General features: G+C 31.0%; 2 protein-coding genes and 2 long non-coding RNA genes across 4 annotated transcripts; all 4 read right to left on the bottom strand.

The window, feature by feature from the left end:
- Window positions 1–27: 27 nt before the first annotated feature.
- Window positions 28–13,101, bottom strand: LOC140049341 (probable serine/threonine-protein kinase pats1). The gene is made up of 14 exons (XM_072094212.1): window positions 13,077–13,101; window positions 12,614–12,711; window positions 11,659–11,683; window positions 10,406–10,581; window positions 10,008–10,097; window positions 9,669–9,848; window positions 8,218–8,460; window positions 7,563–7,757; window positions 6,921–7,103; window positions 5,368–5,679; window positions 4,859–4,936; window positions 4,291–4,492; window positions 2,241–2,270; window positions 28–1,434 (listed from the first exon to the last, which is right to left on the bottom strand). Exons 4-14 carry the CDS (start codon window positions 10,475–10,477, stop codon window positions 1,157–1,159), a joined length of 1,863 nt encoding a protein of 620 aa, XP_071950313.1. The 5' UTR covers window positions 10,478–10,581; window positions 11,659–11,683; window positions 12,614–12,711; window positions 13,077–13,101; the 3' UTR covers window positions 28–1,156.
- On the bottom strand, window positions 13,101–15,177 carry LOC140049342 (uncharacterized). The gene is made up of 3 exons (XM_072094213.1): window positions 14,993–15,177; window positions 14,068–14,168; window positions 13,101–13,335 (listed from the first exon to the last, which is right to left on the bottom strand). Exons 1-3 carry the CDS (start codon window positions 15,058–15,060, stop codon window positions 13,196–13,198), a joined length of 309 nt encoding a protein of 102 aa, XP_071950314.1. The 5' UTR covers window positions 15,061–15,177; the 3' UTR covers window positions 13,101–13,195.
- A 450-nt stretch (window positions 15,178–15,627) lies between these two features.
- On the bottom strand, window positions 15,628–24,634 carry LOC140049077 (uncharacterized). The gene is made up of 3 exons (XR_011845178.1): window positions 24,358–24,634; window positions 23,865–23,967; window positions 15,628–15,663 (listed from the first exon to the last, which is right to left on the bottom strand). It is a non-coding gene; the product is annotated as an uncharacterized lncRNA (long non-coding RNA).
- On the bottom strand, window positions 20,977–23,313 carry LOC140049078 (uncharacterized). Its single transcript, XR_011845179.1, has 3 exons — window positions 23,167–23,313; window positions 22,248–22,554; window positions 20,977–21,675 (listed from the first exon to the last, which is right to left on the bottom strand). It is a non-coding gene; the product is annotated as an uncharacterized lncRNA (long non-coding RNA).
- Window positions 24,635–26,826: the final 2,192 nt, after the last annotated feature.

Raw genomic sequence — 26,826 nt, forward strand, 5'->3', positions numbered from 1 at the left:
TTAATAATACACTGCATAATGGTTATTGATGTACATATCATATATTTATATTTTAATGTATGGATGATCTGTTGAATTGTAAAATAATCTTAAAAATAAATGGGACACTTTTTATTAACAGAAAAAAAGCCATAACATCAAAATATCAAAAGAAACAAAACAAAACATAAATTTGTTTTTTTCTTATAATTTGCAAGTGATATACTAATTCTAATAAAGATTATGATGTACTGAAATAAAGGTTAGAGTGAATCCCACAAAAAAGAAACTAAAAAAAGTACAGCCAACAATTTCTTTTCTTTCAAAATACTTAAGACTAAAGATTTTATAATGCACGTTATTAACTCAACATGAAAAGCTTTTAAACCTTATTTGAATACATCATATAACACCACGTGTAGGCTCCTTATTTATTATATATATTTATTCTATACAAGTTATTTATTATTGTTTATTTAATTTTTAATCTTTAATCTTTCTTACTTCTGGTTAACAATATTATGGTCCTGTTGAAAAACATAAACAAATCTTAACTACAAAATGTTAACAATTTAATTTAATTCTATTGATTTCGTTCAATTGGTGACAAAATATACGTATAATAAAATATATGTATTAATATAAACGGATTGACTTGACCAATCACATGCCGATTGAGTTACTCCTCATTAAACAGCCTGTAGTGCAGTGTTAAAAGTTCCAAGTTATAACTAGCGTCTATATAATAATATTATTGTAACATAAGCCTGTAAGCTTGTCTTCTCAGGATACATAAGTAATTATAAATTCAATAATCTGTAGTTTACATAACTATATTTTCAATATACACAAATAAAAGAGAGTCTAAAGGTTTATAACCGAATAAAGACTTTGTTACATGTACAATTGTGAAAAAGGTTGTATTATTATATTGATGTGATGATGAGAATCCCAGCCGATTCTGAATGAATCGTGCAAGTACATTGTCGATGGGTATACGGCGAGTATGATGTATACAATAACTTTGGTAATGTACCTGAGAATTATTGACAGTGGTGATGTTCTTAATGATGCTGGTGGTGTATTTGACGAATGCGACGATGTACCTGCCTGCTGAACCCACGCACATTTCAGCCACGCTCCTCTATTCCGACCAGTGGTGATTCCCACAAGGAAGTTAGGGTTCAGTTTCAAATTGATCAGCTAGGTCTGTTCTGCCTGTATGCTTTAGAGCTTCTATAAGATGTGAACGCTTGGACTTCTCGTAGCTCTGCCAAACCTCCAACATGCTTTGCATTGCTCCTTGTATGTTATTAGGATTGTCTTGTTTAAATGTATAAATATTGGCTTTCGTGAAGCCAAGACGTAATCCTAGTTCTTCCCATTCACCGCACAGGTTGTTGGTTAGATCCGCTAATTCTCCACCCGTTAATTTTCTGCTCGTCAAGCCTGCATCTAAAAATATATATATAAATTAAATTAATAAAAATTAAATAAATCATCAACTAAAAAAACATCGTATCTGATAGATTATTACAAATCAAATAAGGTAGCTTGTTAGAAATTTAGTAGTAATTGTTGTATTTGGCCTGTATACACATTTATAATTTTATTAAGTTTTGTTTTGTATTTCTTTTTACTTCACCTGACGGAGGCATTCCTGCTTGAATGCATTTGTGGTTATTGCTACGTTATTGGGAAATTCAAACTGTATACATCATATCGGACATACTGTAGGCACATCTATATTACCTAAAGTAATATTTTACGATTATCAGTGTTGTATCTACACATACTTCAATATTTTCATCATTTGTATTATAGGAATATGTTTGTAATACCGTATCTCATTTGTATCTCATGTCACCTTATGTTGAGCCTGACGTGACGTATAAGGTTAGGTTAAGTGTTATGTTATGGTACACTGTATGATACTATGAGATACATGTGTCACACATGTGATATTGTAATACCAAACATTCCTTTGATACTTGAGAAATCTAGATACATTACATTGTGATGATATATGACGCGGGACCAGTAATTAGCTTTTCATTTTTTTATCTTATGTGGCGTCTAAACAGAGCGACAGAATTATAATGCATAATCCTCATTATATTTCCATCAATCAGACTCAAATATTGATCAACAGTTATAAGAGAGCACGTATATTGTACGGGGATTTTAGCGAAATGTTTGCATTGTGTGCACCTATCTGTAAGAACAATTCGCACTTGATGCAAAAATTGGAACCAACTAACCTGTAGCCTGAGGATCATCACTCGGTGTATCTATGTACAAAACGTAGGACTAGGTATTAGTAAACATCTCAAAAACTAATTGCTCATATAAAAAAATGGTAAGCCTTATAATTGAATTATTATATTAGCTTACTTTATAAAACGTTTACATAACATTGTTGCTAGATCTGTTTTTAAGTACAGTGACAACAAACTACATACTGTAGGTCGAATTGTGCTTGTTTCTACATAGAATCAAGCAGCTAATCACAATAGTGACCAAATAACATAAGTGAGACTATTCTGATATTGATACCATACCTAACTATACATTGTACGTTTAAAATCCTATTTCGCAAGTTTACTGAACTTTTGACTATTATTGTATAAACAACACAATAATCAAAATAAACATAATATTCAAAACATTTTTTTTTAAATTAAAATTAGATTGCATCGTTTCATTTTGATTTCAAAAAGAATCTCAGATTGTACACTAGTAAAACATATAGGCCTAGAAATAAAGGAACAATCATTTATTATTATTATATTATTTAAAGTTATTTAATTGTTGAATTATAACTTATATAATTATAAGCACTAGATGGTACGCTCGCTTCGCTCGCGTACCATCTAGGTCGTGCCCACAGATGGTTCTCGAATACACAGTAATTTCAGGGTAAAAAATCTGGCGATTTTAAATGCACGTACCGCAGGACTATAATACATTGCCGTTTACAGAAACGAATAAGTAGACACAATGATTTATGTAGTCAACCAAAATTAGCACCCTGGGAATTACTTCCGAAAGAGAAACTTACCACAAAATGAGTCCAAATAGTTTATTCATTTAAAGAAACCCAATTAGGGTTGAGGGATGGGAAGGAGGATAGGTACAAAGAAGAACAATTTTTAAATATATTCTTTATCCACGTCAGTAACGAAATATTTTTTTTATTTTTTATAGGCCTATAAATAATATACCACTAACGGTGACTAAATATAGTAAAACATTTGCGATTTAATACTTTGTTAAAACTGTCACTGTCATAGTCGATTGAAATAGTAAAGTACATGTAACGATACACCACTACGACGTTTATATTTTTTGTAATTATTAATTAATGCAAACGTTGAGAAGCAACTGTCAGTAATAAAGTTTATTTGTATATTACGTGTTTATATATCTAACAGTAGAGCCTACCCATAATCACAGTAATACAGTTTATTTGTATATATTTTTTTACATCTAACAGTATTCACAGTAAGAGATGTTTGTATATATTTTTTTACATCTAACAGTATTCACAGTAAGAAATATTCGATTCAAATGACGACCAAAAATGGTTAATAGGTATTTGCAGTACTGTATTGTCAAAGTATTGCAAGTTTATTCTCCAAGGGCTCATAAATTTACCTACTTGTGTTAAACCAAACTGGCAGACTGAGAGATTGGAATGTTCCATTCATCGCAAATCAATACATTTGTAAAAACGTAAATTAAATCTATCAAAATAGTATTTTTTAAAGAAAATCGGCCTGTCTTCAACATTATGATGCTGTACTCGGGCAGTTCAACCGGTTTTCAGCTATTAAAAACAATTATCGTAGGAGGAGATAGGAAAATGCGAAGCGTCCTAGTATTATTGTGTGCGGGTATTTTTCAAGTTGGACATCCATTAGACAGTGTATACCACGATCGGAAAACACCCTTATTTGGGGCAAATCGTTGAACCCAAATTCGTTTTAATCGTCAATAACTAATTATCTAACTCAATTTAATTAGTAAACAGGGTAACATCAGGTGGTTAAAATCAGTACCGAAAGTACGAACCAACTTTATATACCATCGAGTAAAAATTCTAGAAATAAACCGCGATTTATCGAATTTTGCCCTTACGTAAATTTATATATAGATAATCTATTGAAATATAACGTTTGGGCAGTATCCACAGTATGTCAGCCTATAGTAATACACATATTTTCCTAGTTAAAACACTATAATATATGAACCAGTTCTACGTTTTGTTCTCTATATTTTACAACTGTAGTAGCCTATCTTTAAACTTACCGCCAAAGAGTCGATTGTAACGAGAAACATCCATGCCTTCTCTATTGCATGGCAACATGTCATCCTGGAAATCTCCAAGAATTTGCATATGCTTCTTTTCGGATGTCTCGCTACAATCGCAGGGAATGCATCTGTGGAAGGTAATCCCCCTTCGACCACCGTCTTTGGAATGTCCAAATGACATCTCAATCGTTGACAACACCTTTCAAAAACAAGAATTGCAGTTAACTGTTTTTTAAATTAGGATGTCTATCATTAGCAAAAGTTGTACACAATTAATTGTTATTTCTTTTTAAAATAAACCTCAAAAATACAATATTAAACTGAAATAAATATAGAGCCACCTTAATTGACCTGAATAAATGATTAACGTTGGAAAAAATGTGTTTACTTGTCGAGTACTTACAAAAAAGCCTACAATATAATAGGTAAATTATAATATAACATAATAATATATTTTTTTTAATTTTTATTTTTTTTTATTTCTTTAAAACCAACATCAACGAAAGTTGCCACTTAAAGGTATGAAACAGAAAACAGATACAATAAAGATATTATAAATACATACCTCTTTACATGCTTCGGAAGAGGGTTCACATACTGTGCTTATTGTTTTCCTAATTGCCTTTCTACGTGTAACAGTTACCTAATATTTTATAAGCATACGATATATTGGTATGTGCATAGCAAACGTTATGAATGAATGTTCAGGCCAAAGTTGTGTAAGCTAAATGTGACTGTAGCAAAAACTATTAAAGGAATGATGTTTATTTTTTTTTATATAAGGCATACTATAGCGTTTTGAATCAATAATCGGTACCGGCAATTGCTGCAACGAAAGTTATATTGTCTGCGTTTTACATTGTTTTTGTTCACCTTTGATAGTACAATATAATTACAGTAATAACATTTGAAGTTTCTCTGATGCCTTTAAATATCCATGGATATCCGGGCATGTCACTGCGCGTGCGCACAATTGGGAACCGCACCGATAATGGTGGTGCTGAAAAGTCGCTATATACAATAGGATTTAAAAAATTGGATATTACTTGAATTACTGAAAATAATATATCATACCTTTAACAGGAACTTTCGCTCATTCTTCTTAGTTAAGAATTTGACAAGAGACAAGGTCACGTGATGAAATTGGTCAAAGTAGAGTTCGGCCAAATCATGCGTTAATACTGGATCATCTCCGTTTTTCTTCCGATATTTGTTAATGAACTCAATAACTAAATATGGAAACACTACGTCAGGCAGATATCCACAAAGGTCGTAATAGATACTGATAGCTTGGTTGTCATCACGTACAGATCTCACTTCGTTGGATGGAGTATCAAAAGAAAGTCGCAGTGGCACAAAAAACGATTGCTTGACATCAACTGAGTCCTGAAATATTAATTGCAAATGTTAAAAAAATATAAGATGCCATTTAATTGAAATTGTACACACAATAATAAATGTATTACGAGTATTATGTAGTGCACTAAACCTAATTTTCCTATTTTGATCGAAACAGGAAGCATTAACAATACTAATAATTATAATATCCATATACAAATGTTTGGTATGATCGCTTCGCTCGTGTACCATAGGTTGTGCCCGCAGATGGTTCTCGAATACACAGTAATTTCAGCGTAAAAAACTGGTGATTTCAAATTTACAGGACTATAATACATTGTCGTTTACAGAAACGAATGAATAGACAATGATGTATGTAGTCAACTGAAAATAGCAACCTGGAATTACTTCCGAAAGAGAAACTTTTTTTTATAGGCCTGTAAATAATATACCTATCACTAGGACTAAATACAGTACACATTTGCGATGTATTACTTTGTTAAAACTGTCACTGTCATAGTGAGTGAGTGGCCGAGCGGTTAAGACAGTGGAACCGTAATTACGTAGCCATAACATCGACAGGGGTTCGAGGCTCACTCACTCCATGGTTCTGGTGGTAGAACGAGTCTTCTCGGATAAGGACTATAAACCGTAGGTCCAGTGTACACATCTAGCTCGTGTGCACTTTAAAGAACCTAGTACATCTTTCGAATACTAGGCCATATCTATCACCCAAGGGCCCATAAATTCACCTACTTTTGTTAAACCAAAATAATTATAGGGAGACTGAGAGGTTGGAATGTTCCATTCATCGCAAATCAATACATTTGTATAAACGTATATTAAATCTATCAAAACAGAATTTTTTTAAAAGAATTATGATGCTATACTCATGTTTTCAGCTATTAAAAACAATTATCTTAGATGGAGATAGGTAAATGAGAAGCATCCTCGTATTATTGTGTGTGGGTATTTTTCAATATGGACATCCATTAGACAGTGTACACCACGGTCGGAGCAAATCGTTGAAGCTAAATTCGTTTTAATAGTAAATAACGAATTATATAACTCAACTTAATTAGCAAACAGGAATACATCAGGTGGTTAAAATCAGTACCGAAAGTACGAACCAACTTTATATACAATTGGGTAAACATTCTAGAAATTACGCGCGATTTAACGAATTTTGCCCTAACGTAAATGTATATATAGAAGACAGGGATCTATTTCTGTCATTGACAACCCATTATCCAAGTTGGTTCGAGTCAAGTTAAAAAAAAAGCCCATACCGTTGCCGTGACTTGACTAGTAGAGGTTATCTTCCTACAAATGAAACCAAATCGGATCATTAACTCTACAAGGTATTGGAACTTCTCCATATCAATACACTGCTCCTCCCACAATTTACGTAACAACGTTTCATCCAGTATGCCTTTGTTAAGGTTCGAAAAGGCTTCACGGTACCTACCTGTCTAAAATAGAATACAAAATAAATATTGTGATTGGTTGTGTTTCTGTATAAGGCACGCAAGTGGTGTAAACAATATATTTATATTGAAAAGTATTAACACATTTTATTTTTGATGATCCAATGGATGATTGGATAAAATGACAAATAAATATCAACAATACATTTTTGGAAAGAAGTCAAATCAGTGTAATTACGCATCTTGTAAAGGGTAAGTTGAAATCAATAAAGTGTCGCAGGTTTCGGGTCTAATTCAAATACGGTGTTTAACAGAGATGTCGACATTAAACATTTGGAAGTTTATAAGCCAAAAACTAAAACAGACATCTTAAGAGTTTACAGAAAGAGAAAAGTAAATTGAGCAACCGTTTAGCTTGATACAAAAGATAGTAAACTAAAATTGTTCACATTAGGCTATTTCTTCTTAAAGAAAAATGTCAGCCCGTACTATGAGCTAACTTACTGGTAAGTCAGGTGGAATCACAGTGACAAACGCGGTGATAACTTTAACCAATCCCATAGGATCTACCACTACTTCGTCTTTCAATGATTCATTATCAGGCATGTAGATGATGTCACCAAGATCATACAGGAAGTTAAGCAAGGCCGACTGTTGATTTTCATCAAGAATTCCGCTTTTTCTTGCCAGTACTTTAACCTGAAAAGTTTAAATCAAAATACAAAAATCTAATTGTCTTTTCTTGCATCGTATCCGTCGCCGTTATTTATTACAGATCTACTGTAATGTAATGTACAGGATTTGAACCTGAGATAAGGCTAGCTTTTACTAGATAACTCAGATACGTTATACCATGGATGAAACTCTAATCGTTCGTCTTCGAAGAGGTATATTATAATACTCACTAGATAACCATTGTTGTAATATGATATAGAACTACAGTATAGAGTTATCTAGTATTACCATTACTAAGTAATAGTAAAAATGTGTAATACGAACAGTGTTATGGTTGTTTTTTCTTTTTACTATAAATAAATGTACATTTTAAAATAATTTTAACAAATCAAAACCGTATGTCAAAAAATGTACCATTTTAAAATATTTATTGCACAATGTTTAATGTAGTGGTACAATAATGGATATTTCTCTTCAAATTTACCTCTTCTAAAGTACATATCAGTTTCTCTACACGTAGATTGTAAATTTCACATCGAAAGCGCATCCACTTTAACGGAATAATCTTTCTTAATTGGTTCATAAGCTTATTAATTTCTTTTTTAAGATCATCAAAGCTCTTATCAGTGGTTGCCTCACTGTTCTCAACAGCAAACATTCGATGTACATGTTTTTGGTACGGTTTCCCTATCAGAGCCTCATCAATCTTCTTTAACAACTTCTTTGACTGAATTTAAACAAAAAAACAAACAAATCTGGTTGTAACATATCTAAAATTGTGAAGATTTATCAATATAAAATACCGTACAGGTTATACATGCAATATTAAACATGCTATGTCATTTATTTGTTTGTGTATGGAACACCCACGTTCGTAGTGATCGACCAGAAAATATTCATCATGTTTAATTTGGCTTTTCTGAATGGAACGCTAACATTGATTACATTTCACAAGTCTACATACATACAATTGATTAACATTTTATGCATATAATAACCTACTGTATAGATTGTCTTAAATTTACGTTTTATGGTAAATCATGATAAAAAGAGAGAAACATATTAACCTAAGTAGATCGCATCGAATCGACGATTTTTAGGCCTAGCCTAGCTAGGTTTTTTTTGTCTTTGCTGCATTAATTGGCTGCATTGATCGATCGAAAATGGGTGAATCGCAGAAGAATAATTAGGCCATATATACATGGCTGCAGTCGCGTGCTCAAGTTAGTGTTTACCGACTAACCAACCGACCGACATAGTGGGCTGTAGAGTTGCATTGCATGGGGCTAAAAATGAAAATATCAATCCGATTTATAGCGGGCCACTCGATTAAAATCGATTATATAATCGACTTATTTTTTACATTTTTAACCGTTTAAAGACCAAAAAAGTTATCGCAATAGGACCATATATTATAATGTTTGTAGATTAAATATAGTTTGTGACCTTAAATTAGATCTAAAAAACGTAGAGAATGGAATTTTTTACAAATATTTAACTGGAAAACTCGTTAACCAGAATATAAAACGTTGCCGTATGAATGTATCTACTATTACAAGTCAGATCACCGGTACCGGGTTGATGTTTTATAATGTTTCATTTATATCGTCAACATATACAATTTTGAAGAAACTTCATCGTGCCTTTTACCATATTTCTTTCACATAATTGAATTGGTGTCATCGACTTTTAAATCGTTGGAAAGTGTGCTAATACATGTTAGCTTATTGTTGAATGTTAACTAAAATAAATAAAAAACTTATATTGTGTAGGAATCGAACATTGGCTCCTAGGCCTATAATGAATGGACATATCTAATAAAACAATTAATCAAAACATAATGGCATTATCTACTTTGGAATATGTTTTACATTTTGTTTATATGTGCATAAAATCAAAGTAATGTATCTATAATTGAGTACGAATATAACATACCTTGTCATTTCGTTCCTCTTCCGTGTCTCCAAGCTTTCCTTTGTGCGTACCCACAATAAGAATAACAGGCAAATTAACTTTCTCCTTTATATTCTCAATAACTTTACGGCTATGAGAATAAACTGAGAGAATCGATGATAATATGAATTGGAGATTGGTCCAATGGTGTACACGTTCGCACTAAACAAATTGAAACAAATATGTTTCTATATTATGACAAACAACATACATCTCAACAATTGTTTATAAATTAAACAAATCAATGAATTATCTTCCAATGAGATGGGCGTACAGATTGATAAAGTATCATAACAATGACTATTGAACGTAAATACTTACCCCATTTGAATCCAATAAAATGGCAGGATCATCAAGGGGTTTACTCATATCGAATACAACCAGATACACTGCATTTAATGTCATAAGGAGCTAAAAAACACAATTATATCAGTTTAAAACAGTAACATTAATTAATATTGAACAAATATGGCATGTCCTAAAGTAAACGTTATATTCCACTACGTTCATATTGAATGGAAAGTGTCGGCTATTGAAATCAATTAATTTTCAATTACCTTTGATTTCTCATACTTTCAACCTGTTATGTACATTTATTAAACAATTTCTAAAAAAAAATGTAATGGTAGATAATAATACAAAAAAACTATACCGCTTTTTAAACTTAAGGCAATTTTTTGAGAATTTTTAATTCAATGCAGTCTCATAGGTCTACTTACACGAATAATTCCATGGTAGATCGGCTGTCCTCCGTGATCCATTATTTTAAACATATTTTTCAAAGGAGACATCTCTGTTTCTTTTTCAAAAATATCCTGAATGATATCTTTATCCAGTTGATCACGTACATCAAATGACGCATTTTCAGGATTGTCGTTTTTGGCGGTTTTGAACTCTTTTAAATATAATTGAATAAATAAATAAATAACATTAAAATAAGCACTGTATTAGTATTGTCATCTAAAAATCATTATTATAATTATCTTAACAACATCATTGGCATTGACAACATCATCATTGTCAACATAATCGTCACCATTGTTGTCATCAATTTTAGATTTTCATGTCGATTATGTCGACTGATTCGATATGACGTCAGTTTATTGGTATGCATACGCAAGACAACTGGCACGTCGACTGCCACATTATGAGAACTTGTTCAGTGGCATTTTTCGTTCGCTCTCATACATACGTACGAGTGGACGTATGACTTTATATCACTGCAAAGGTACAGTATATCAAAGAGTGGCGGAGAATGATCTCGCGATGATTTTCTGAGAATATAGTAAAGTGCCTTTCAGTTAAATAATAGTTGAATGATTGTTATTGGTTATATTTAAATAAATAGTTTAATAATACAGGTATGTATATTTACTATACTGATTTAGGTTTACTACTGGCCACTGGAATAGTTCCACACGAGAGCTACTAGAGATTACAAAGTCAGATCTCAAGGTCATGACTGTATGTCATACATTCCCTTGCACGCCAACGTAACGCCACTTATGTTCATATATCTACGACCCATGTGGATGTGAACTCTGTGCACGTTCACTCAAACCTGCTATCAACAAAAACACTATCAATAACACATTCCTGCAAGTATATTCTAAAAACTAGGCATTATACATGTTGTACTTTCATTAATTGCTTGTCACCGTATATTAGTGGATTTTTTAAGACGTTTTTTTCATTAGTATTCACTCAACGAAGTGCGATTATTTCACAATTGTAAATCAACAACCAAACACACCTGTTTAAAACATATTTAATTGTCAAAACATGTTAGTAATAAATTTGGGAACAATGTTATAAAAAAAAATACAATGTTATTAGCATAAATTATTATGTATGTTAATGAAAAGGAAAATGTGTTGAAAGAGAAATGTAAAAAATGAATACAAAATAATAATGTTTATATGTATCGAAATAAAAGTGGGATGAACCAAAGTAAGACAAAAACAAAACACACCTTCTTCAGTTGACTCATTGCTTATCTGAAAATCAAGAAAAAAATGTATAACATTGTAATATTTCTCCGGCTAAATTACTTTCGGTAGTCATTGGTTTTAAACTAAGCAACACAAAGTTTTCTTTAACATATTTGTACCGTTGTGCAATTTTAAGAAAATGTCAGGTGAATTGTTGATCCACTGCCAGTTTTATGAAAATATAAGAAAAAGAACATCTAACCAATCTGAATGTGCATAAGCTTAAAAATATTTTTATTAAAAATAACTTCAGTTTTTTTTGCATTATATTTAGTTGAAGAAAAGACATTTCTGTTTGTCCAAATATGAATATGACCAAATGTAAAATTGGGCAGAGGTTTTTCTTTCATCGAAATTATTATTATTATTATATCTATTTTTATTAATTTTTATTTATCTAATCACACTCAAGACCAGTCATTTCTGGCTCATAAGTATAAACAAGGATAACAATAAACAAATGAAATCAAATAAACCAATGAAATGATCTACAGTATTAAGAAAATGTCAGGTGAGTTGGTTAATACAGCGATGTTTGCTTTTATTTCGTGTTTATATCGGATAACTTGTTCTGTACATAACTCCTTTCCCACCATGGGCCCAGTGCGCAGGGTCATGATCAGAACACTAGGAGGCACTATAATGACACTACTGTAGAAACGGCTTCTGATGGAACGTAATAATAGTAAAGTATCTTGCCTATGCACTATGACACAGAAAATGTTCTCAAATACAAGTCTGACATTCCCTGCCATTAGACTAAATCGGTATCTGAAATGACTATAGAGATTTCTGGAAGATCTTCCACGCCAAATTCTACCTGGCCAAACTCCCTAACTTTAGTGATCTGATACGATCTATTGTAAGCACGATACATCACTTTTTTCATGTTTTCAAACTACTGAAATATAAATAATTTGCTTTGTGTATACGTACGTGTTCAAATGAAGCGGCAGCCTTAGACTCTTCTACTACAACCTCTTCTTTAACTTCTATCTTTCCTTTCACATTTACTTTAGCAATTTTTGGATTACCTGCACATTAATAAATGTTATATTAATCATTTATCTATATTCTGGAGTGAACAACATTCTATGAGAACTACAAACGTAGTACAGTTAATCACACGATTTATATAAAGCTACAAACTGCACGTTTGTTTCTGTATAATTTAACGATTGTTCATACACATAAAGCATAGACATTGACAATTATAAAAACAAAATACTTTTTAAACCTTCATATGTTATTAAATTAAATTAAATCATATATCCATTTAAGTTTGATCATCTATTCCTAATGTATCTAGGGTAATCATGGGAAAAATTGAGAAACACATTTTCTACTGAACTTTGCGAAGATTTTAGGTTTACACAATGTAAAAAATAACAAAACGTACCACTGTTCGAGGCTGTTTCGTTAGTCACAACCTAAACGAAATAATAATTAATTATTTTAAGATTCAAAGGTAAAGTAATGCTGGTTTCATAGTTTGTAATTCCAAGGTTTAGGACTAGCCTAAATATTTATATAGTATATACGTACATTTTTCAAAGAGGACTCAACCTTACGTTCTTCTACTACAACTTCTTTTTGAACTTCTATTATCCTTTTAATATTTTCTTCGGCATGTTTTCGAAACAATGAAGTGGGATCATCTAAAAATTAATTAATGTTTAAATATGTTTTTACAACACACATTTTAAGATTTATTCATTGACATATCACATTTCCCAGCAAACATAACTTATTTTAGAAAATTCAGACATAGTGTTAGAATACTGTACATCCTACTACAGTAGTATGGCCCTCTAACGGTAGGTAAACAAAAGTTATACATTCCATCTTATCCGTTGTATACGTGTTGATACACGGATACGTATGCGTTATACACGTGGGTTTGCTCTCGCATCAGTACGTGTCATTTAAATTGAAAAAGGATATTAAATGTTTCAATTTGAACAGTCTGCCTTTTATAGAACTTTTTGATTGGAATTGAAAATAATTGTGTTTGGGCGAGCAATATAACTTAACAAACTGTGTCGATTATTCGTCAAAATAGAAGAACTTTCAATTGTTTGAACAATAAAATACAATTTGCTTAATACATAGTTATATTGTTCGTCAAGATAATTACATGTTGTCTTATCTCAGAGTTTATTTATAAAAACATCTCTGAGGTTCTATTTAAAAAAGAAACATATTAAAATAAAAGAAGGTTATTTATTTAATGTAAGAGAAATTGGTATGATTTATTCTATAGTAAACTTTTATTCCGAGGTCTGCAGCAATATCCATATCAGATGTGATGAATTGACTTCCCAACTCATTCAATACATTACTAATTTTATTTTGTGTTTGATGGATGGTCTACAAACGATGAGTTTTACCACTTTCTTCATCTTCTGTCCATTTGGTGAGTTCTTTAGCATTTGTTTCTACAGTTTTGATCACAGAAACACCATCTGTGATCTCGTGTTTTTCGTTAAATCTGAAAAATATTCGAATATATACAAAACATTTAGTGATCATAGTGTGAATTATAGAAGCTCCATAATTGAATAGGCCTACTACTACAGTATGTCTAGAGAAAATAACATAAATGTTACAGTTACAAGTCCAAAACACATACATTTTACAAAATAAACTAAATAATATCTCTCTATATTCCTATATAAACTTGCACGTTATATTAACAAACTCAAAACGGGGTTCAATCCCTTGACTTTAAGATTGGAAAGCTAAAATAGCCAACTAATCATTAAACTGGTTTTTCCCGAAATTGATATTCAAAACTTCAACAAATCTTGACTAAGTTAAGATTATGAATTTTAGACCTTGAAAACGAAAAGGGAATATAGACAGGGATTGAAAGGGAAAAACGAATCTGTAAAGTTTTTAAATGCAACGAGGTAACACTATCGTGAACACTGTAATAAATCTTCAGAGTTATGGAAAGGGAAAGCATTTAGTAATTTTAAAACATAAATAGGCCTGCATACGTGTACAGTATTATATTAGGCCTACATCAAAAATACATTGTAAAAAACATTTAAAAAACAGAAAATAATTAATAATAATAAACAAATTCTACAGTCAAGATTAATATGAATTAATTGTTAATATTCACATCTGGAAGATTTTCTATTATTGAATAAAATGTTAATATAATTATTTTAAAAAGGGCGCCGCCTCCCGTTCCATCCAATTGTACAAGTGTGAATGTACAATAGCATTAGATATGGCTCTCATTCGAACTACGCGCTTATGAACATTATCATTATGTTCGTGATATCATTCTTAATTGCTACTTACTTGTTTCCAAGGCAAGCGTTGACAAGAGATGTTTTACCAACACCTTCCTGTCCAATAACTTTAACCATTCCAAGATTCACTTCAATTTTACCTTCTGTTAATGCTTCAATATAAGTCTTTTCTACAAGCTTACCACGAGCAGTAATCGCATATGGAATATCTAGATCTATTAATTATATAATTTAATAAAATGAACAGTTAAAATGAACATTACTGTTTTTGAGTAAATACATTACAATTGCGTTGGTGTACAATGCTATGAACTCTATAAAGTTTAAGCTAAACTCATTCAAAGATGTCTCATATTATATTGTCTATTAATTCGGATTTATATTAAGTAGCATATATAATTAAGATCCACTCAAGTCAATCGTCTTCGAAGTTGTAATGTGTTTGTAGCCTAATGATTGCATTACACGGTAAAACAATTAACGTAATAATGTGATTTGATGAAATACGATTAATCACTAGAATTTATAAAAGCAATACAGTAGTCTTTATTTAAAGACCAAATACATTATACGCATATAAGCGTATGAAATAGTTTAAAAAAAAAAAAAAAAAAATGAAAAACACTTCGGAAATAACAATATTCTTGCTTAAAATTCTATTGTATGGAACAATATTCATACCTCCTGTCGATGTAATATCTATGTCGGGCAATGGTCCACCTAAAACAAAGTTAGAATGTATGTGTAAATAAAAGTACATGAAGCAAAATGCAAAAATTTAAGAGACAGTGTAAAAACCTCAGACCTCACTCACACCATACTGGTGTAACATGGGCTTTAAATGCAGCGTTGGAACCAGTTATTCCGTGTGACATAATAGAGGCATCGCCCATCTCCAACAAAATTTCCACTAAAAATGGTTTTGTTTAAAATGGCTGATTTTTATATTATTTTATATTGATTTGTTTCTTGTAAAGCGGGCTATAGGCCTAAATGCGATAGAAAATAATATTTATAATTATTTTCTCAAACTCAAAGCCCACAGTATAAAATACACAGTAGGTAGTTAGATATAAGAAATACAAACATTGATTAAAGATCACGGTCCTGTTCATGGTTGTGTATTTATTGTTTGATTTTGATATTATATTTTTTTCATATTGCACAGGTTTTTGTTTGTTTTTTTTTATTACGCTATAAAAAAAGATTTGTAGAATGTGCAAGTTATTTGTATTATTGTCATAGTTTTGATTATCTATTAAGTGTGTAGAGGCCTGTTTTGTTATTGTTATTATTAAAACAATAATTAAAAATATCAAAAACTTTATTTCTTAAATAATCCCAATTTGATTCTATTAATAATGTTAAAGAATATAATGTGATTTTAAGTAAAAATCTATAATCTGTTTTGATGAGAATCGAGTCAGGAAACTTGTATTAATAATAATCATTGGCTTAGAATTTACTTACATTGTTATTTTTTGTTTTAATATCTAAACTTTATTTCTTAAATAATTCCAATTCTATTAATAAAATGTAAAAGAATATAATGTGATTTTAAAGAACAACAATCATTGGCTGAGAATTGACTTATATTGTTATTTATTTTACTTAAAAAAATAAACAAGTGAAAACACGACAATGTGAAACATTACAAACTAAACCTATTTTAGATAGTAAGTTATGGCAAGCCTCAGCTGTCTGAAGTATTCAAAATATTATATTATTATATCATTTTTTTATTATATTATATATTGTATTGTAACGAATTATACGTTTTGCATTATATTACTTGGTTTTAGCATTATATTATATCTATTTCTAATATATTATGTGAAAAATGTAACAAATTATTGACTTTTTGTATTATATTATTTGGTTTTAGCATTATATTATGAACATTTAATATTATATTATTAATAAAATACATTATATTATAATATAATTGTATTATATTAAACGCATTTACTTTACTTTATAACATACAACATTATTATATTATACGGATTCGTTAGTTATATTATTATTTTGTATGATTTTTATTATACGTCACGGCTTATTTCAGTTCTTCTAACTCTTTCTCTCCCTCCCCCTGTTCACTAGCAATCAGTGGCCGGCAGAATCTGAATTGTGTGACTGTTGAAGAATAACTACGTACTAGGCCTAGCCTAGGATCACCGGACAGCTACAACTAATACTACAATACAATAATACTACTACAATAACTACTACTGCTACTACTGTACCTAGGCCTAGCTAGTGAGTAGTAGGTAGCTACTACTAGGCTCTAGGGCGTATGTATGATGTTAACTTCTAGGGCCTAGGCTAGGCCTAGAGGCCTACTAGTACTAGGCTAGGCCTAGACTTAAGTTGTAGTAGGCTAGGGCCGGGCCTGCTGCCTTAGGCTAGGCTACTACTACTACTACTAGGCAGCCCATGATGGGTACGAGTAAGCCAAAATTTTGGATATATGTAAACCAAAATTTGGGTACGAGCGTGTTGGCATGGCATGGGTACGGGTTGACCTGTATCCTTCTAGCTAATCGTACTATGCCTAGGCCTCAAGTAAGTCTACGCTACCCAGTCCGGCTACAATATGGTCTATTTTGTTTTATAGCTTTATTGATAGCTGGGTTCAAATCTGGGTTGGGACGGCTTTTTCTCACTCTAAAACAGATTTCCTTATCATAATAAAATAATATATGAATTTATTTGTAATATTGTAATGTATACATAATATTAATATAAGTAATTGCCATTGCCTTTATTACTATTAATTATGTATTATACGGTTACCCCTTAATTATACTATAGTATAATTTCCTTGTTATATTTTACAATATTTTCTTCCTAATTCTACAATTTTGTCTTTCACAGCACAAATTTATCATACTGAATCATCACACACCAAGTCTCATAAATCTCTACTGTATTTGTCCAAGCTACTCCAGCTACATTGTATTGCTTTGAGGCTAAACTACACGGTATACTGGCACTACCATCATTCCTGGCTCGTCAACCTGTACCACATAAGCACAGTTTCAGTTTCAGTTTATTTACCATTTCAATTTCTGAACATAAGAGATGAACAACTTATATGGATGGATAACCGTAAGAGCGAAGCTCGTTTACAGGACAGGACAAAGGTGCAATACTTAACAAGACATGTGAACACTTGTGTTTGCAACCCCTTGGATAAAATAATATATTTATATAAAGGAGAAAGTTAGATATTATAATATTTCTTTTTGATCATACAATGATAATTTTTAAATTACTTCTTAAGAAGTCATACTACTGATTCAAAATAGTGACTTATACCCTGTGGTCAATGCTTTATTTGCTCTTATGTTTATTTCCTCCAACATACAGAGTACATAGGACTTTTTTTATTCAGAACTGTTGAATTGTTTCCCAATACATAGTACCTATTGGTATTATATCTAAAAATACAAAGGCGGCTAACACAGATAGTTCCATATATACAGTACTCTTTCATAGATAGATGTATCTCTCCAAACTGCTCCCAACTACCTAATCTAATAATAGTACTATTAGCATACTACTATACACTTTGTAGACAAGAAATAAGTTGTATACACCTACAGGACTTATGGTAGTACAGTCGATCGCCCTCTCACTGGCCCGGTCAACATAATCTATACCTAGATTATTACAGTAATTAAAGTACATCATTACAGAATTTTTTTTTTTTTTTGCAGAAATCAAAGTTATGTGTATAGAAAGAGGTACTCGTATTAAAAACTAAGCAGGTTGCAGGTCTTGAATGCAAACTGGCAGGATATTTTGAATATTTTTTGTTGTTGAAATGATGGAATCCTAACTTCAATTTCCACGAACTGGAGACGAAGACATATTATGACCCTTTTATTTAAATTTAATTGAATAGACCTCCATGTAAAGTCATTAAAGGCTACATGATTGTTTTATATTTTAATATGTGATAGTAGGAAATCATTGTGTATAATGAGGAGTATGAATCTGATATTTACTTGCATTCTTATCTTTTTAAAATATTATTTATAATGCCGGTAATGAGTTTAAAATTTAATTATATGGACTATTTTTGATAATCATCATGTCCTTATAAATTCATTTATACTTTTTTTGTGTAATATAGTTCATATATTATGTATTAAATAAATTGGTAAGGCCCTATACTGTTATTATTTAAGGAAAGTTTATATACATTATTATTTTATGCCTACCAATATTAGTATTAATTGTTTATGTAAATATTTTGTCTAATTCCCTTGATTTTTGTATAGGCCAATGGCATCAATGTTCTTCTCAAAGCAAATTAGCCTAATAATGCCACATTTAGACACATGATTCATTGATTTCTGATATTCTGTACTTGTGTATGCATTACTAAAATAGTAGTTAATATATTTCATTTATAATGTATGTATAAACATATATTCATATTTTTTTTAAACATTTTTAAATTTAAAAATTATTACAATACCTATCTACCTTTCTGATATTGTTACTATTATATAATATTTTTTGAGGCAGCAATAAAAAAAAATTAAAAAATTTATTTGACTTATACTGTACTATGTTAGTTCAGGAGATGAAGTGTGTGTGGGCAGAAACTAGTGTGTTGGAGGTTGGTGGTGTGAGGTGTATAGTTGTCACTTTAAGACCTAAATTAGATGTTTTCTGAAGAAAAGAAGTAAGCGGATACGCTTTCAAACAACTCCAAGAAGATTCACACAAAAATAATTACTTTCCAATAAAATAGTATAACAGTGTATATTACAGTACATTGAATAAACTCGAGCGGAATAATAACGCACATAAAAAACATTCATTTTCTTGTCGAAAAGTGCCCTCTCTAGTTTTCTATTAATTTATTAATAATTATTATCAATTAATGAGTAATATAAACATATTTTTAAAATTTAATGCTGGAAACTGTATCTACTCCTAACAAAGTTTCATATCTCCAAATTTCATCAACGTATTCAAAGCACTTAAATAAATTACATTTAACATTACAAATTCAGGTTTTGGATATAATTTTGCTTAAAAACATATACAAAAAACATCGATAAAAAATACTTTTCGTATTCAAAAACATTTGATACTTGGTATAAATGTTCAATATAGGTTGCTCCATCCATATTGCAAACAAAAAATAACTATCAAGCCATATCACTGATTTTTTAAATTTACGTTTTTACAAAATGTACACTTATGAAAGACCATACAATTCCAACTCATTTTTTTCAAGCTACTAACTATTTTGAAAAAACGACCAACAAAAAACGTTCATGAATGCAATTTTTTTTTCTGTGAATAGAGCAACCTATAGTGAACATTTATACCAAGTATCAAATGTTTTTGAATACGAAAAGTATTTTTTATCGATGTTTTTTGTATATGTTTTTAAGCAAAATTCTATCCAAAACCCGAATTTTTATGTTAAATGTGATATTTAATATTGAAGTGCTTTGAATACGTTGATGAAATTTGGAGATATGAAACTTTGTTAGGAGTAGAACCAGCTTCCAGCATTGAATATTAAAAATATGTTCATATTACTCATTAATTAATAATAATTATTAATAAATTAATAGAAAACTAGAGAGGGCACTTTTCGAAAAGAAAATGAATGTTTTTTTATGTGCGTTATTATTCCGCTCGAGTTTATTCAATGTACTGTAATATACACTGTTATACTACTTTATTGGAAAGTAATTATTTTTGTGTGAATCTTCTTGGAGTTGTTAGAAAGCGTATCCGCTTACTTCTTTTCTTCAGAAAACATCTAATTTAGGTCTTAAAGTGACAACTATACACCTCACACCACCAACCTCCAACACACTAGTTTCTGCCCACACACACACTTTATCTCCTGAACTAACATAGTACAGTATAACTCAAATTAATTGTTCTAATTTTTTTTTTATTGCTGCCTCAAAGAATATTATATAATAGTAACAATATCAGAAAGGTAGATAGGTATTGTAATAATTTTTTAATTTAAAAATGTTTAAAAAAATATGAATATATGTTTATACATACATTATAAATGAAATATATTAACTACTATTTTAGTAATGCATACACAAGTACAGAATATCAGAAATCAATGAATCATGTGTCTAAATGTGACATTATTAGGCTAATTTGCTTTGAGAAAAACATTGATGCCATTGGCCTATACAAAAAATCAAGGCAATTAGACAAAATATTTACATAAACAATTAATACTAATATTGGTAGGCATAAAATAATAGTGTATATAAACTTTCCTTAAATAGTAACAGTATAGGGCCTTACCAATTTACTTAATACATAATATATGAACTATATTACACAAAAGAAATATAAATGAATTTATAAGGACATGATGATTATCAAAAATAGTCAATAATTAAATTTTAAACTCATTACCGGCATTATAAATAATAATTTAAAAAGATGAGAATGCAAGTAAATATCAGATTCATAGTCCTCATTATACACAATGATTTTCTACTATCACATATTAAAATATAAAACAATCATGTAGCCTTTAATGAGTTTACATGGAGGTCTATTCAAATAAATTTAAATAAAAGGGTTCGTGGAAATTGAAGTTAGGATTCCATCATTTCAACAACAAAAATATTCAAAATATCCTGCCAGTTTGCGTTCAAGACCTGCAACCTGCTTAGTTTTTAATACGAGTACTGCTTTCTATACACATAACTTTGATTTCTGCAAAAAAAAAAAAACCCTGTAATAATGTACTTTAATTACTGTAATAATCTAGGTATAGATTATGTTGACCGGGCCAGTGAGAGGGCGATCGACTGTACTACCATAAGTCCTCTAGTGTATACAACTTATTTCTTGTCTACAAAGTGTATAGTAGTATGCTAATAGTACTATTATTAGATTAGGTAGTTGGGAGTAGTTTGGAGAGATACATTTATTTATAAAAGAGTACTGTATATATGGAACTATCTGTGTTAGCCACCTTTGTATTTTTAGATATAATACCAATAGGTACTATGTATTGGGAAACAATTCAACAGTTATGAATAAAAAAAGTCCTATGTACTCTGTATGTTGGAGGAAATAAGCATAAGAGCAAAGAAGCCTTGACCACAGGGTGTAAGTCTCTATTTTGAATCAGTAGTATGACTTCTTAAGAAGTAATTAAAAAATTATCATTGTATGATCAAAAAGAAATATTATAATATCTAACTTTCTCCATTATATAAATATATTATTTTATCCAAGGGGTTGCAAACACAAGTGTTCACATGTCTTGTTAAGTATTGCACCTTTGTCCTGTCTTTATGTTGTCTGTAATGTCACTGCACTAACGGGTGGCCGGTAAACGAGCTTCGCTCTTACGGTTATCCATCCATATAAGTTGTTCATCTCTTATGTTCAGAAATTGAAATGGTAAATAAACTGAAACTGAAACTGTGCTTATGTGGTACAGGTTGACGAGACAGGAATGATGGTAGTGCCAGTATACCGTGTAGTTTAGCCTCAAGGCAATACAATGTAGCTGGAGTAGCTTGGACAAATACAGTAGAGATTTATGAGACTTGGTGTGTGATGATTCAGTATGATAAATTTGTGCTGTGAAAGACAAAATTGTAGAATTAGGAAGAAAATATTGTAAAATATAACAAGGAAATTATACTATAGTATAATTAAGGGGTAACCGTATAATACATAATTAATAGTAATAAAGGCAATGGCAATTACTTATATTATGTATACATTACAATATTACAAATAAATTCATATATTATTTTATTATGATAAGGAAATCTGTTTTAGAGTGAGAAAAAGCCGTCCCAACCCAGATTTGAACCCAGCTATCAATAAAGCTATAAAACAAAATAGACCATATTGTAGCCGGACTGGGTAGCGTAGACTTACTTGAGGCCTAGGCATAGTACGATTAGCTAGAAGGATACAGGTCAACCCGTACCCATGCCATGCCAACAAGCTCGTACCCAAATTTTGGTTTACATATATCCAAAATTTTGGCTTACTCATACCCATCATGGGCTGCCTAGTAGTAGTAGTAGTAGCCTAGCCTAAGGCAGCAGGCCCGGCCCTAGCCTACTACAACTTAAGTCTAGGCCTAGCCTAGTACTAGTAGGCCTCTAGGCCTAGCCTAGGCCCTAGAAGTTAACATCATACATACGCCCTAGAGCCTAGTAGTAGCTACCTACTACTCACTAGCTAGGCCTAGGTAGTAGCAGTAGTAGTTATTGTAGTAGTATTATTGTATTGTAGTATTAGTTGTAGCTGTCCGGTGATCCTAGGCTAGGCCTAGTACGTAGTTATTCTTCAACAGTCACACAATTCAGATTCTGCCGGCCGCTGATTGCTAGTGAACAGGGGGAGGGAGAGAAAGAGTTAGAAGAACTGAAATAAGCCGTGACGTATAATAAAAATCATACAAAATAATAATATAACTAACGAATCCGTATAATATAATAATGTTGTATGTTATAAAGTAAAGTAAATGCGTTTAATATAATACAATTATATTATAATATAATGTATTTTATTAATAATATAATATTAAATGTTCATAATATAATGCTAAAACCAAATAATATAATACAAAAAGTCAATAATTTGTTACATTTTTCACATAATATATTAGAAATAGATATAATATAATGCTAAAACCAAGTAATATAATGCAAAACGTATAATTCATTACAATACAATATATAATATAATAAAAAAATGATATAATAATATAATATTTTGAATACTTCCGACAGCTGAGGCTTGCCATAGTAAGTGGTTTTCCATTCAAGTTTGTGTTATATTTAAGCTGGATATACCGACATTGTTTAAGATTAGTTGTCAGCTGATTTACACATGTTTACAGCCTACCTGTTAGCTTACTTTGCTAAACTCACCTTTTAATATGTCAATTATCTCGGCTTTTTGACCTGTCCTTAATTCGTTGTCATATTTCTTACACGCATTTTCATTGTACAAATCTATTACAGATTTGCCATACTGTGTAAATTAAAAATGAATATGTTATGTAAAAGAATACATTTTATGATTACATTATTAATCAAAATAGGAATCGAGTCATACTGATACTGATTCTAATGTATTCTAAAAAATAGAAGACCGCGTCCTGTAATAATGTCTGCACGTTTTGTTACATCTTCTAATTTGGTATATAAATATAATTTTCAATCGATTATACAAATTATTATGACAATTTTTAATAGGGGCCTATTTTTATTGTTTTTATATTCTTAATTTATTTGCATTAATTTATTACATTAGGCCTAATAATTAAAAAAAAAACTGTATACACAAATTAACAAAAACAAATTATCATTTTTAATTTAAATACTAATTACGTAACCTAACTTTATTTAACATAAAACCAACCTTATCTTCTTTTGAAACGTAAGATTTACCGGAACATTCCTTCATTAGATACACAATGGTGGCTCTGTGTTCAATGTACGTGCGATCTTGTGCGACACATACATGCAGAAGTGTGCGTTTATCCTAGTAAATAATAATACGGTATTTTGTATAAAATATAATTTCGATTTGTTAAATGTTAAAATGTTAAATGTATTATTACTGGTCCTCAAGTTTAACTGGAAACTAAGGAAATTCGGATTAGGCCCTTTACGGACCCACGGCAGCCAGCAGTGCAGCGCCTACCAGATCAGCACCCCGGGAGACGATCCCCTACTCTTTTCGAATAGTCTACCAAGTTCTTTAACGTGCACTGTTAAGTACAGGGGACCAACGGCTTTACATCCCATCCGAAGGACGAGGCAATGAGAGTAAAACATCTTGCCTAAGGATGCAATTAGTATGGTACAAATAACCTCGAACCCATGCCTATCACATGCTAGTCCGATAGTACCATTGCACCATCACTCTCTGGTGTATATACAGCACCCGCCGCTGTTTCGCAACCGGGCCCAATGTTGCTTAACTTCGGTGATCTGACGAGAACCGGTGTTTCAACGTACTATGGCCGTATATCTTAACATATATATATGTTAATTATTGAAATAAGTAATTTGTATCTTCATCACATGAATAACACACAATGACGTCAGATATTTGTCGTTTCGGTTGTGAACGCAGTGGGTTTTCAGCAGGAATTGAAAAGTGTAGATAGATCTTTCTATAGATATTTATATTCATAATGTTTACGTGATTAATGATGATGGATACGATTTATACATGGCTCCTATTGAGAAGACACGTGATGCTCTTGTACTGACATAGCGGTTTATATATAGTTGTGTTAACCACTAACGTAACACAAATCATCCACTAATGTAAAAGTAACCACTAACGTAACACAAATCAACCACTAACGTAACAACAGTTTAACCACTAACGTAACCAAATTTAGCCACTAACTTAACAACAGTAGAGATGTTAAGAAATCTTAGACAATTTTTGTTTTGGAAGTTGGAAAGCTAGGACTCAAGTCCAGTCACGTTTGTCTGTACCTCAACTATCAATTTTTGGTTAAACAATGGTGTTAAATGTAACTAAATTTAATTTGTTTTCTGTCCTTCAAAACCTTTAGAAGTAAGGGACTTAATTTTAAGCTTGAAATGTAAATTCCAATCTTAAAACTTCAGCCTATTTTTCCTATTTTGAATCGTATGTTTGTCTGTGTGAGTGTCCGTCCGGCTATCAATATACTGTAACCGTAAGACACACTAGTTTCCGTATGAAAAGTTGGAGATACCTTATTGTGATGAAAGCCGTGGCATTTACATGCTTATCTGTCTGTTTGTCTAACAATGCTCTTACTTTCAATGACGTGACACGATGTTCTCTTGTTCTGGTATACAAGTGTATGCTTTGATTATGCTTTTCTGTCAATTTAGTTATATTCAACAATACATTTTATATTAAATTACCAGTTTAAAGGCTAAAAATGATTAAATAATAATAACAAACAGAAGGATAATCATAGACACGAAAGAGGTTCAATATCAATAAATTTGAGGAATTAAATCATGTTGAAAGTAACAACTTTGTCAGACATACATTTATTACAAAATAAGAATTTACTGATGTACGGACACTAAGACAATTTTGTGAAGGAAAATCAGACTAAACTGTTTTATGTCCATAATATGTCTACTACTGTTGTTACGTTAGTGGTTAATCTTACATTAGTGGTTGATTTGTGTTACGTTAGTGGTTAAGGTTATATTAGTGGTTGATTGATACGTTGGTGGGTGGATACAGGACATAGATGGTCAACGTTTGCACAATACACAGCCACACAGTGGTTTTTTTTGTGTACTAATACAAGTAGTAATGATAACACGTGCGATTCATCGTAATCGAAAAACATCGAAAAGTAGAATAATGTCAAACGGAGTCCATCACAAAATAAAAAGTTAATACAGATGATAACGAATGATTACGAAAACAGAAACCTCGAAAACAGCGACAAGAGACCCGAAACCCAGGGTCTCTGGTTTCGAGATTTGTTGAAAACATAGACCTCAACACAGTCTTCTCATTATTAGCCTATATAAGATTTTCAATATTTCCCGAATACAAAGACCCCCTTAAATTTTATCAATACTATGTTATAGGGGTATGTTGAACTCACAAATTACTCAAGGTACATACATTAAATTTTATATTCAATCTAATGAAGTTTTTGAAGTACCGATAACAGGACTTTATACCGATGACATTGTTAATTGATTCATTTCTTTACCTTTTATAAATTGTGGTACATCTTTCAGATCGAGAAAACTATAAAGAAAGTCTATAGGCCTATACCCATTACGTAGAATTAGCGTTAAGTAATGACGGAAGAAACAACTTTTAATTCATTCGGTGTTTGTTAAAAAG

This window comes from Antedon mediterranea, chromosome 5 (genome assembly GCF_964355755.1).
Source record: "Antedon mediterranea chromosome 5, ecAntMedi1.1, whole genome shotgun sequence".
Lineage (NCBI taxonomy): Eukaryota > Metazoa > Echinodermata > Crinoidea > Comatulida > Antedonidae > Antedon > Antedon mediterranea.

Bases quoted from the DNA above. Each gene is read 5' to 3' on its own strand.
- LOC140049341 (XM_072094212.1), bottom strand. From the start codon at position 10,477: ATGTCTCCTTTGAAAAATATGTTTAAAATAATGGATCACGGAGGACAG. The intron at 10,098-10,405 runs GTAAGTAGACCT...TGTGTTTTTTAG, and splicing joins TCTACCATGGAATTATTCGT to CTCCTTATGACATTAAATGC. The intron at 4,493-4,858 runs GTATGTATTTAT...TGTTTTTGAAAG, and splicing joins CTTCCGAAGCATGTAAAGAG to GTGTTGTCAACGATTGAGAT.
- LOC140049342 (XM_072094213.1), bottom strand. From the start codon at position 15,060: ATGGTTAAAGTTATTGGACAGGAAGGTGTTGGTAAAACATCTCTTGTC. The intron at 14,169-14,992 runs GTAAGTAGCAAT...AATATTTTTCAG, and splicing joins AACGCTTGCCTTGGAAACAA to ATTTAACGAAAAACACGAGA. The intron at 13,336-14,067 runs GTAAAACTCATC...ATTAATTTTTAG, and splicing joins GACAGAAGATGAAGAAAGTG to ATGATCCCACTTCATTGTTT.